The sequence below is a fragment of the Oncorhynchus keta genome, chromosome 18, assembly GCF_023373465.1.
Source record: "Oncorhynchus keta strain PuntledgeMale-10-30-2019 chromosome 18, Oket_V2, whole genome shotgun sequence".
In the NCBI taxonomy this organism is placed as follows: domain Eukaryota; kingdom Metazoa; phylum Chordata; class Actinopteri; order Salmoniformes; family Salmonidae; genus Oncorhynchus; species Oncorhynchus keta.
Genome location: NC_068438.1, coordinates 49,095,214 through 49,108,772, shown reverse-complemented (window position 1 = coordinate 49,108,772; position 13,559 = coordinate 49,095,214). Strand labels below are relative to the sequence as shown.

Below are 13,559 nucleotides of genomic sequence, written 5' to 3'. Positions count from 1 at the left end.
CCATCCTGGTCATATTATCAACACATCCTGGTCATATTAACAACCCATCCTGGTTGTATTATCAACCCATCCTGGTCAAATTAACAACCCATCCTTGTCATATTAACAACCCATCCTGGTCATATTATCAACCCATCCTAGTCATATTATCAACCCATCCTGGTCATATTAATAACCCATCCTGGTCACATTATCAACCCATATTATCAACCCATCCTGGCCATATTATCAACCCATCCTGGTCATATTAAAAACCCATATTATCAACCCATCCTGGTCATGTTATCAACCCATCCTAGTCATGTTATTAACCCATCCTGGTCATATTAACAACCCATCCTGGTCATATTATCAACCCATCCTGGTCATATTATCAACCCATCCTGGTCATGTTAACAACCCATCCTGGTCATATTAACAACCCATATTATCAACCCATCCTGGTCATATTATCAACCCATCCTGGTCATATTATCAACCCATCCTGGTCATATTAACAACCCATCCTGGTCATATTAACAACCCATCCTGGTCGTATTATCAACCCATCCTGGTCTAATTAACAACCCATCCTGGTCATATTAACAACCCATCCTGGTCATATTAACAACCCATCCTGGTCATATTATCAACCCATCCTGGTCATATTATCAACCCATCCTGGTCATGTTAACAACCCATCCTGGTCATATTATCAACCCATCCTGGTCATATTAACAACCCATCCTGGTCATATTAACAACCCATATTATCAACCCATCCTGGTCATATTATCAACCCATCCTGGTCATATTAACAACCCATCCTGGTCATTTTATCAACCCATGCTGGTCATGTTATCAACACATCCTGGTCATGTTATCAACCCATCCTGGTCATGTTATCAACCCATCCTGGTCATGTTATCCCCCATCCTGGTCATATTAACAACCCATCCTGGTCATTTTATCAACCCATCCTGGTCATGTTATCAACCCATCCTGGTCATGTTATCAACCCATCCTGGTCATGTTATCAACCCATCCTGGTCATATTAACAACCCATCCTGGTCATATTAACAACCCATCCTGGTCATATTATCAACCCATCCTGGTCATGTTATCAACCCATCCTGGTCATATTAACAACCCATCCTGGTCATATTAACAACCCATCCTGGTCATATTAACAATCCATCCTGGTCATATTATCAACCCATCCTGGTCATGTTATCCACCCATCCTGGTCATATTAACAACCCATCCTGGTCGTATTATCAACCCATCCTGGTCATATTAACAACCCATCCTGGTCATATTATCAACCCATCCTAGTCATATTATCAACACATATTAACAACCCATCTTGGTCATATTAATAACCCATCCTGGTCATATTATCAACCCGTATTATCAACCCATCCTGGCCATATTATCAACCCATCCTGGTCATATTAAAAACCCATATTATCAACCCATCCTGGTCATGTTATCAACCCATCCTAGTCATGTTATCAACCCATCCTGGTCATGTTATTAACCCATCCTGGTCATATTAACAACCCATCCTGGTCATATTATCAACCCATCCTGGTCATATTATCAATCCATCCTGGTCATATTATCAACCCATCCTGGTCATGTTAACAACCCATCCTGGTCATATTAACAACCCATATTATCAACCCATCCTGGTCATATTATCAACCCATCCTGGTCATATTAACAACCCATATTATCAACCCATCCTGGTCATATTATCAACCCGTCCTGGTCATATTAACAACCCATCCTGGTCAAATTAACAACCCATCCTGGTCATATTAACAACCCATCCTGGTCATATTAACAACCCATCCTGATCATATTATCAACCCATCCTGGTCTAATTAACAACCCATCCTGGTCATATTATCAACCCATCCTGGTCATATTAACAACCCATCCTGGTCGTATTAACAACCCATCCTGGTCTAATTAACAACCCATCGTGGTCATATTATCAACCCATCCTGGTCATATTAACAACCCATCCTGGTCGTATTATCAACCCATCCTGGTCAAATTAACAACCCATCCTGGTCATATTAACAACCCATCCTGGTCATATTATCAACCCATCCTGGTCATATTATCAACCCATCCTGGTCATATTATCAACCCATCCTGGTCATGTTATCCACCCATCCTGGTCATATTAACAACCCATCCTGGTCATGTTATCAACCCATCCTGGTCATGTTATCAACCCATCCTGGTCATATTAACAACCCATCCTGGTCATATTAACAATCCATCCTGGTCATATTATCAACCCATCCTGGTCATATTATCCACCCATCCTGGTCATATTAACAACCCATCCTGGTCATATTATCAACCCATCCTAGTCATATTATCAACCCATATTAACAACCCATCCTGGTCATATTAACAACCCATCCTGGTCATATTATCAACCCATGTTATCAACCCATCCTGGTCATGTTATCAACCCATCCTGGTCATATGAACAACCCATCCTGGTCATATTATTATTATTATTAACAACCCATCCTGGTCATATTATCAACCCATGTTATCAACCCATCCTGGTCATGTTATCAACCCATCCTGGTCATATTATCAACCCATCCTGGTCATATTAACAACCCATCCTGGTCATATTAACAACCCATCCTGGTCAAATTATCAACCCATTCTGTTCATGTTATCAACCTATCCTGGTCATATTATCAATCCATCCTGGTCATGTTATCAACCCATCCTGGTCATGTTATCAACCCATCCTGGTCATATTATCAATCCATCCTGGTCATGTTATCAACCCATCCTGGTCCTATTATCAACCCATCCTGGTTGTTGCCTCCTCATAGTCCCCCTATTTCTAAGTTTCTAAAAGAGTTTAATCTCTGTTGCATCAGGTGTTCTGTTTAGAATGGTGTTTTCCCCAGGCGTTCTGTTTAGAATGGTGTTTTCCCCAGGCGTTCTGTTTAGAATGGTGTTTTCCCCAGGCACTCTGTTTAGAATGGTGTTTTCCCCAGGTGTTCTGTTTAGAATGGTGTTTTCCCCAGGCGCTCTGTTTAGAATGGTGTTTTCCCCAGGCGCTCTGTTTAGAAAGGTGTTTTCCCCAGGAGTTCTGTTTAGAAAGGTGTTTTCCCCAGGCGTTCTGTTTAGAATGGTGTTTTCCCCAGGCGTTCTGTTTAGAATGGTGTTTTCCCCAGGCGTTCTGTTTAGAATGGTGTTTTCCCCAGGCGCTCTGTTTAGAATGGTGTTTTCCCCAGGTGTTCTGTTTAGAATGGTGTTTTCCCCAGGCGCTCTGTTTAGAATGGTGTTTTCCCCAGGCGCTCTGTTTAGAATGGTGTTTTCCCCAGGCGCTCTGTTTAGAATGGTGTTTTCCCCAGGTGTTCTGTTTAGAATGGTGTTTTCCCCAGGTGTTCTGTTTAGAATGGTGTTTTCCCCAGGCGTTCTGTTTAGAATGGTGTTTTCCCCAGGAGTTCTGTTTAGAATGGTGTTTTCCCCAGGCGCTCTGTTTAGAATGGTGTTTTCCCCAGGCGCTCTGTTTAGAATGGTGTTTTCCCCAGGCGTTCTGTTTAAAATGGTGTTTTCCCCAGGTGTTCTGTTTAGAATGGTGTTTTCCCCAGGCGTTCTGTTTAGAATGGTGTTTTCCCCAGGTGCTCTGTTTAGAATGGTGTTTTCCCCAGGCGTTCTGTTTAGAATGGTGTTTTCCCCAGGTGCTCTGTTTAGAATGGTGTTTTCCCCAGACGCTCTGTTTAGAATGGTGTTTTCCAGCTAATTGCATTTTTCCAAATGTTTGAAAACTACTTTTTATTGTCTGCTTCATCACAGGAGTTGCATGTAACGTTTAGATGAATTACAATAATCCAAATGTGATTTACGTCATTCTGAGCACCGCGGATGGACACCCTACTGCCGGGTTCCCCAACTGCCGGGCAAGCAGGTTTCATTTCAATGTTTAATCCTCAAAAAATGACATAAAAGATTGTATAAAACACCAGCGAATCAGCTCCAAATGGTTTTAATTTTTAAAAAAAATCTGTTCCAAAGTATTCCCACGCATAATAAAGAGATTGTACACAAACGTAAGCAAGGTTTGAAATGCTGTTTTAGTCCAATATTATATCGGTTTGGGATTCTTGCAGTCAATTTCAAGTCTACAAATTATTCATAATTATGTTCTGGTCCACTGACCATACGCTCAAGAAAACAATTTTCCAGCGGCTGAATCACTACAGACCCTGGTTCGATTCCAGGCTGTATCACAGCGGTCTAAGGCACTGCATCTCTGTGCTAGAGGCGCCACTACAGACCCTGGTTCGATTCCAGGCTGTATCACAGCGGCCTAAGGCACTGCATCTCAGTGCTAGAGGTGTCACTACAGGCCCTGGTTCGATTCCAGGCTGTATCACAGCGGTCTAAGGCACTGCATCTCTGCGCTAGAGGCGCCACTACAGACCCTGGTTCGATTCCAAGCTGTATCACAACAGGCTGTGATTGGGAGTCCCGTAGGGCGGCGCACAATTGGCCCAGCGTCGTCCGGGTTAGGGGAGGGTTTGGCCGGGGTGGGCTGTTATTGTAAATAATAATTTGTTCTGAACCGACTTGCCTCGTTAAATTAAATGTTAAATAAATATAATATAAATATGGGTCTGGTCTCAAATGTCCAATAAATTAAAATGCCGCTGGTCACTTGCCCGGATCCACATTTTCCTCACGGAAAACCTTGTATGTGTGTGTATGTGTGTGTGTGTGTATGTGCGATCTCAGCGGGGTGCTAAAACTGTGACAGGAGATAATCTGTTAGGAAATAAGAAACGTCCCTAGTCTCACACACACACACACAACCACACACACACACGTACCAAGTCACACACACGTACCAAGTGTCACACACACACAACCACACACACACACGTACCAAGTCACACACACGTACCAAGTGTCACACACACACACACACACACATACACATACACACACATACACACATACACATACACACACACACACACACACACACACACACACACACACACACACACACAACCACACACACAACCACACACACACACGTACCAAGTCACACACGTCCTCCTCCGGTTTAGGGATGTAGAACTGGACTTGGTTTTCGATGAGGAACTTGAGACGGAGGTAATGTTTGGCAGGATCCAGCCGGTGGGCCTGTGGAGTTCAGTAAAGAAGACAAAGAGGATTGGCACACAGGCTGAGTAGCAGATCTGGGATCAAATACTGTATCTGTGCGTGGTTGATCTTGCCTGGCTTAATGGACCAATAGAATTGAAGAAGAAAAAAAAAGGTTAAAAAAATGTATGATAAAAAAAAAAAAAAACATCTGGACAGAGCCCCGCCCAAGAGCCCATCTGGCTAGAGCCCCGCCCATCTGGCTAGAGCCCATCTGGCCCATAGGCAGCTGGCTAGAGCCCCGCCCATCTGGAGCCCCGCCCATCTGGCCCTATAGGCAGCTGGCTAGAGCCCCGCCCATCTGGCCCTAGCTGGCTAGAGCCCCGCCCATCTGGCCCTAGGCAGCTGGCTAGAGCCCCGCCCATCTGGCCCTACAGGCAGCTGGCTAGAGCCCCGCCCATCTGGCCCTATAGGCAGCTGGCTAGAGCCCCGCCCATCCCTATAGGCAGCTGGCTAGAGCCCATCTGGCCCTATAGGCAGCTGGCTAGAGCCCCGCCCATCAGGCCCTATAGGCAGCTGGCTAGAGCCCCGCCCATCTGGCCCTATAGGCAGCTGGCTAGAGCCCCACCCATCTGGCCCTATAGGCAGCTGGCTAGAGCCCCGCCCATCTGTTACCTGGCAGATGGTCTCCGGTGTAGGTTAGTTGAGTTGCTAGTTACCTTGCAGACGGTCTCCGGTGTAGGTTAGTTAAGTTGCTAGTTACCTTGCAGATGGTCTCCAGAACGTCCAGAGCAGACTCTCCAGGCTGGATGATGGCGAGGACAGGCTGGTCGTTAGGAAGACACACCCAGGACGGGGTCAGGTGATCAGGCACCCAGATATCACTGTCTGTCATGTGACTGTCTGAGTTGACCTGAGGAAGACTCTTCACTGTCCCCTCATGACTCTTCTGGAGAGATACAAAGACATTGTTTCAAACTAACTATCTGCACAACTACTTGTACATGTGACTGTGTGTGTGTGTGTGTGTGTGTGTGTGTGTGTGTGTGTGTGTGTGTGTGTGTGCGTGTATATATACATTATTCCTCCTCCCTTTTCTCCCAAATGGTAGTTACAGTATTGTCCCATCGCTGCAACTCCCGTACGGACTCGGGAGAGGAGAAGGTCAAGAGCCGTGCGTCCTCCGAAACACAACCCAACCAAGCCGCACTGCTTCTTGACACAATGCCAGCTTAACCCCAGGAAGCCAGCCGCACCTGTGTGTCGGAGGAAACACCGTACACCTGGCGACCGTGTCAGAGTGCACTGCGCCCGGCTCGCCACAGGAGTCACTAGAGGGTGATGGGACAAGGACATCCCAGGCAGGCGAAACCCTCCCCTAACCCGGACGACGCTGGGCCAATTGTGCGCCACCTCATGGGACTCCCGGTAACGGCCGGCTGCGACACAGCCTGGAATCAAACCAAAATCTGTAGTGACAAAGCTAACACAGCGATGCAGTGCCTTAGACCACTGCACCACTCGGGGAGCCCCGGGACTCACTGTGTTGACCTAAGGAAGGCTCTTCATCACTCTTCTAGGAAACAGACACGCTGTAAATAGTGTGTCCCTACCAGTCTAAAGATGTTTAATCTGTGTTTTGGCTGATACCTCTGTGTCAGCAAAGAAGATGAACTGACTACTTGTGACAGGAGAGACCAGACAAAGATGTTTAATCTGAGACAGGCTGAGACCTCTGAGACAGGGCAGAAGAAGATGAGACTGAGACAGGGACGAGACCCTGGCAGTGAGAGACCGAGACAGACTAACAGAGACAGGGAGAGACCCCAGACAGAGAGAGACAGAGAGAGACCGAGAGACAGGGAGAGAGACAGGGAGAGACCGAGACAGGAGAGACCGAGAGACAGGGAGAGACCGAGACAGAGAGAGACCGAGACCGAGACAGAGAGAGACCGAGACCAATACAGAGACAGGGAGAGACCGAGACAGAGACAGGGAGAGACCGAGACAGGGAGAGACCGAGACAGACAGGGAGAGACCGAGACAGGGAGAGACCGAAACAGAGACAGGGAGACAGAGACAGGGAGAGACCGAGACAGGGAGAGACCGAGACAGGGAGAGACCGAGACAGGGAGAGACCGAGACAGGGAGAGACCGAGACAGGGAGAGACCGAGACAGGGAGAGACCGAGACAGGGAGAGACCGAGACAGAGGGAGAGACCGAGACAGAGACAGGGAGAGACCGAGACAGGGAGAGACCGAGACAGGGAGAGACCGAGACAGGGAGAGACCGAGACAGGGAGAGACCGAGAGAGAGAGACCGAGACAGGGAGAGACCGAGACAGGGAGAGACCGAGACAGGAGAGAGACCGAGACAGAGAGAGACCGAGACAGAGAGAGACCGAGACAGGGAGAGACCGAGACAGGGAGAGACAGAGACAGGGAGAGACCGAGACAGGGAGAGACCGAGAGACCAGGAGAGACCGAGACAGGGAGAGACCGAGACAGAGAGAGACCGAGACAGGGAGAGACCGAGACAGGGAGAGACCGAGACGAGACAGGGAGAGACCGAGACAGAGACAGGGAGAGACCGAGACAGGGAGAGACCGAGACAGGGAGAGACCGAGACAGGAGAGACCGAGACAGAGACAGGGAGAGACCGAGACAGGGAGAGAGACAGAGACAGGGAGAGACCGAGACAGGGAGAGACCGAGACAGGGAGAGACAGAGACAGGGAGAGAGACCGAGACAGGGAGAGACCGAGACAGAGACAGGGAGAGACCGAGACAGGGAGAGACCGAGACAGAGACAGGGAGAGACCGAGACAGGAGAGACCGAGACAGAGACAGGGAGAGACCGAGACAGAGAGAGACCGAGACAGAGGGAGAGACCGAGACAGGGAGAGACCGAGACAGGGAGAGACCGAGACAGGGGAGAGACCGAGACAGGGAGAGGGAGAGACAGAGACAGGGAGAGACCGAGACAGGAGACCGAGACAGAGGGAGAGAGAGACAGGGAGACAGGACAGAGACCGAGACAGAGACAGGGAGAGACCGAGACAGAGACAGGGAGGACCCGAGACAGGGAGAGACCGAGACAGGGAGAGACCGAGACAGGGAGAGGGAGACAGAGACAGGGAGAGACCGAGACAGGGAGAGACCGAGACAGGGAGAGACCGAGACAGGGAGAGACCGAGACAGGGAGAGAGGGAGAGACAGGGAGAGAGAGACAGGGAGAGACCGAGACCGAGACAGGGAGAGACCGAGACAGAGAGACAGGGAGAGACAGAGACAGGAGAGACCGAGAGACAGGGAGACCCGAGACCGAGACAGAGAGACCGAGAGAGACCGAGACAGGGAGAGACCGAGACAGGGAGAGACCGAGACAGGGGGAGAGACCGAGACCGAGACAGGGAGGAGAGACAGGGAGAGACGAGACCGAGACAGGGAGAGACGAGACAGAGACCGAGACAGGGAGAGAGAGACAGAGACAGGGAGAGACAGAGACAGGGAGAGACCGAGACAGAGGAGAGAGACAGAGAGAGACAGGACAGGGAGAGACCGAGACAGGAGACCGAGACAGGAGGGAGAGACCGAGACAGGGAGAGACCGAGAGACCAATACAGAGACAGGGAGAGACCGAGACAGAGACAGGGAGAGACCGAGACAGAGAGAGACCGAGAGACCAAGACAGGGAGAGACCGAGACAGAGACAGGGAGAGACCGAGACAGGGAGAGACCGAGACAGGGAGAGACCGAGACAGGGAGAGAACGAGACCGGGAGAGAACGAGACCGGGAGAGAACGAGACCGGGAGAGAACGAGGGAGAGACCGAGACCGGGAGAGACCGAGACAGGGAGAGACCGAGACAGGGAGAGACAGAGACAGGGAGAGACAGAGACAGGGAGAGACCGAGACAGGGAGAGACCGAGACAGGGGGAGAGACAGGGAGAGACAGGGAGAGACCGAGACAGGGAGAGACCGAGACAGGGAGAGACCGAGACAGGGAGAGACCGAGACCGGGAGAGACCGAGACCGGGAGAGACCGAGACCGGGAGAGACCGAGACCGGGAGAGACCGAGACAGGGAGAGACCGAGACAGGGAGAGACCGAGACAGGGAGAGACCGAGATAGAGAGAGAACGAGACAGAGAGCTGTCTGTCTGTCTGTCATGTACACACACTTCTGGTCCAGAAATAGTAAAACAAACAAAACATTTGACCAACTGGGGACATGTTGTTAGTCCCTAGGAGGTCAAATGCTTTTCCTAGGGGGTTTAGGGTTCAGGTTAGAATTAAATTAAGGGTTAGACGGGGTTAGGAGATGAGGTCAGGAGACGGGGTCAGGAGACGGGGTCAGGAGACGGGGTCAGGAGACGGGGTCAGGAGACGGGGTCAGGAGACGGGGTCAGGAGACGGGGTTAGGGTAAAAAAAAAAGAAGGATTTTGAATGGGACTGAATTGTGTTTCCCCAGAAGGTTAGCTTGTGTGTGTGTGTGTGTGTCATGCCTACTTACCACTATCTCCCTGGAAGTGTGTGTGTGTGTGTGTGTATCATGCCTACTTACCCCTCTCTCCCTGGCAGTGTCCACATCATAGATCCCGTCCAGAGGCTTTTTCACTGGCTCCTCCCCATCAGCAAACACCTGAGGTAGAAATAGCAAGTCAATATAGAACCGCAAAAAATGGCTGATCAAAGAAGTTGTATGTAATGATATAAGTGGCAGTTCTAGCGTAATGTTCCAGATCTCTGTGCAGTTTCATTTCTATAGAACTGCTATAGGTCAAACAGCCCCTAATGTGGACACATGTTAGAAACATGTACCTGGTTGATGGTGGGGTGAGTCTTCTTCTTGGAAGTAGTGTCCAGGCCCCACAGAGAGGAGAACCTGCTCTTACGTTTAGACGAGGAGGAACGAGACATGGCCTGGGTACGTCTCCTCACCCCGCTCTCTGTACGAGCTGCCACCTAGAGGGAGTAGGGGACAGAGAGAGACCGAGACAGGGAGAGAGAGAGAGACCGAGACAGGGAGAGAGAGAGAGACCGAGACAGGGAGAGAGAGAGAGACCGAAAGAGGGAGAGAGAGAGAGACCGAAAGAGGGAGAGAGAGACCGAGACAGGGAGAGAGAGACCGAGACAGGGAGAGAGAGACCGAGACAGGGAGAGACCGAGACAGGGAGAGAGAGAGAGAGACCGAGACAGGGAGAGAGAGAGAGAGACCAGAGACAGGGAGAGAGACAGAGAGACCGAGACAGGGAGAGAGAGAGAGACCGAGACAGGGAGAGACAGAGACCGAGACAGGGAAAGACCGAGGGGAGAGAGAGACCGAGACAGGGAGAGAGACCGAAAGAGGGAGAGAGAGACCGAGACAGGGAGAGAGAGACCGAGACAGGAGAGAGAGAGACCGAGACAGGGAGAGGAGACCGAGACAGGGAGAGAGAGACCGAGAGAGGGAGAGAGAGACCGAGAGAGGGAGAGAGAGACCGAGACAGGGAGAGAGAGACCGAGACAGGGAGAGAGAGACCGAGACAGGGAGAGAGAGACCGAGACAGGGAGAGAGAGACCGAGACAGGGAGAGAGAGACCGAGACAGGGAGAGAGAGACCGAGACAGGGAGAGAGAGACCGAGACAGGGAGAGAGAGACCGAGACAGGGAGAGAGAGACCGAGACAGGGGGGAGAGACCGAGACAGACAGGGAGGAGAGAGAGACCGAGACAGGGAGAGAGACCGAGAGAGAGAGAGGGAGAGACCGAGACAGGGGAGAGAGAGACCGAGACAGGGAGAGAGAGACCGAGACAGGGAGAGAGAGACCGAGACAGGGAGAGAGAGACCGAGACAGGGGAGAGAGACCGAGACAGGAGAGAGACCGAGACAGGGAGAGAGAGACCGAGACAGGGGGGAGAGAGAGACCGAGACAGGGAGAGAGAGACCGAGACAGGGAGAGAGAGAGACCGAGACAGGGAGAGAGAGACCGAGACAGGGAGAGAGAGACCGAGACAGGGAGAGAGAGACCGAGACAGGGAGAGAGAGACCGAGACAGGGAGAGAGAGACAGAGAGAGAGAGAGATAAACAGAGACAGAAGCAGAATCATTATAGGAGTATATCTGACACACAGAACAACACACCCACAACAACCTGACACAGCTGGTTAGGTCAAACCATGGAGGGGTTATACTGTTTAGGTCAGAGGTCATGAATTATAAAACACAGAGGTAGTTATACTGTAGAGGTCATGAATGATAAACACATTCTCAGCACTTTGTCTTCTCTTCTCAGATTTCAACGGTCTCTTAATATACTAATATAATATATTTATAATATATATAATATATTAATATATATAACATATTTAATATATAAAAATAAGAGCTTGAAGTGGGATTTACAAAAGACGTCCACAGACTCTCTCTGTCCACATGAAGGGTACTCTAACTTAACCTACATATTATCATTCTGTCAGACGCTCTCTGTCCACATGAAGGGTACTCTAACTTAACCTGCATATCATCATTCTGTCAGACTCTCTGTCCACATGAAGGGTACTCTAACTTAACCTACATATTATCATTCTGTCAGACGCTCTCTGTCCACATGAAGGGTACTCTAACTTAACCTGCATATCATCATTCTGTCAGACGCTTTTATGAGAGAGTGCTGACGATGTTATAGGGGGTAGAGAGAGAGAGAGAGCCAGAGAGCGAGCCAGAGAACGAGCGCCAGAGAGAGAGAGCGCCAGAGAGAGAGCGCCAGAGAGAGAGCGCCAGAGAGAGAGAGCCAGAGAGAGAGCGCCAGAAAGAGCCAGAGAGAGAGCCAGAGAGAGCGCCAGAGAGAGAGCGCCAGAGAGAGAGAGCGCCAGAGAGAGAGAGCCAGAGAGAGAGCGCCAGAAAGAGCACCAGAGAGAGCCAGAGAGAGCTAGTGAGAGAGCTAGTGAGAGAGCCAGAGAGAGAGCTAGTGAGAGCGCCAGAGAGAGCGCCAGAGAGAGCGCCAGAGAGAGCGCAGAGAGAGAGCCAGAGAGAGAGCCAGAGAGAGCTAGTGAGAGAGCCAGAGAGAGCTAGTGAGAGAGCCAGAGAGAGAGCTAGTGAGAGAGCCAGAGAGCTAGTGAGAGAGCCAGAGAGAGAGAAACAGAAAGAGCACCAGAGAGAGCCAGAGAGAGAGCCAGAGAGAGAGCCAGAGAGAGAGCGCCAGAGAGAGAGCAGCCAGAGAGAGCGCCAGAGAGAGCGCCAGAGAGAGAGCCAGAGAGAGAGCCAGAGAGAGAGCCAGAGAGAGCCAGAGAGTGAGAGCCAGAGAGAGCGCCAGAGAGCGCCAGAGAGAGCCAGAGAGAGAGCCAGAGAGAGAGCCAGAGAGAGCTAGTGAGAGAGCCAGAGAGAGCTAGTGAGAGAGCCAGAGAGAGAGAGAAACAGAAAGAGCACCAGAGAGAGCGAGCCAGAGAGAGAGCGAGCCAGAGAGAGAGCGCCAGAGAGAGAGTGCCAGAGAGAGAGCGCAGAGAGAGAGCGCCAGAGAGAGCGCCAGAGAGAGAGCCAGAGAGAGAGCCAGAGAGAGAGCCAGAGAGAGAGCCAGAGAGAGAGCCAGAGAGAGCTAGTGAGAGAGCTAGTGAGAGAGCCAGAGAGAGAGCCAGAGAGAGCCAGAGAGAGCCAGAGAGAGCTAGTGAGAGAGCCAGAGAGAGAGCCAGAGAGAGAGCTAGTGAGAGAACCAGAGAGAGCTAGTGAGAGAGCCAGAGAGAGCGCCAGAGAGAGAGCCAGAGAGAGCCAGAGAGAGCGAACCAGAGAGAGAGTGCCAGAGAGAGCGCCAGAGAGAGAGTGCCAGAGAGGGCGCCAGAGAGGCGCCAGAGAGAGAGCCAGTGAGAGAGCCAGAGAGAGCGCCAGAGAGAGAGCCAGAGAGAGAGCTAGAGAGAGAACCAGAGAGAGCGCCAGAGAGAGCCAGAGAGAGCGAGAGAGAGAGCGCCAGAGAGAGCGCCAGAGAGAGAGCCAGAGAGAGCGCCAGAGAGCCAGAGAGAGCGCCAGAGAGCGAGCAGTGAGAGAGCCAGAGAGAGAGCGCCAGAGAGAGAGCCAGAGAGAGAGCGCCAGAGAGCGCCAGAGAGCGAGCTAGAGAGCCAGAGCGCCAGAGAGAGCGCCAGAGAGAGCGCCAGAGAGAGAGCGCCAGAGAGAGCGCCAGAGAGAGCGCCAGAGAGAGCGCCAGAGAGAGAGCCAGAGAGAGAGCCAGAGAGAGAGCCAGAGAGAGAGCCAGAGAGAGAGCCAGAGAGAGCCAGAGAGAGAGCCAGAGAGAGCTAGAGAGAGCTAGAGAGAGAGCCAGAGAGAGAGCCAGAGAGAGCGCCAGAGAGAGAGCCAGAGAGAGCCAGAGAGAGCCAGAGAGAGCGCCAGAGAGAGCGCCAGAGAGAGAGCCAGAGAGCGCCAGAGAGAGCGCCAGAGAGAGCGCCAGTG

At 51.1% G+C, this 13,559-nt stretch overlaps 1 protein-coding gene across 1 annotated transcript in view; it reads right to left on the bottom strand.

Moving 5' to 3' along the window:
• The window catches only part of LOC118381030 (rho guanine nucleotide exchange factor TIAM1-like), a 267,860-nt gene that overhangs the window by 102,890 nt on the left and 151,411 nt on the right, over positions 1-13,559 (bottom strand). Inside the window, 4 exon segments of the mRNA XM_052468677.1 lie at positions 5,077-5,181; positions 5,906-6,091; positions 9,709-9,786; positions 9,966-10,109. Coding sequence (XP_052324637.1) covers positions 5,077-5,181; positions 5,906-6,091; positions 9,709-9,786; positions 9,966-10,109 — 513 coding nt within the window.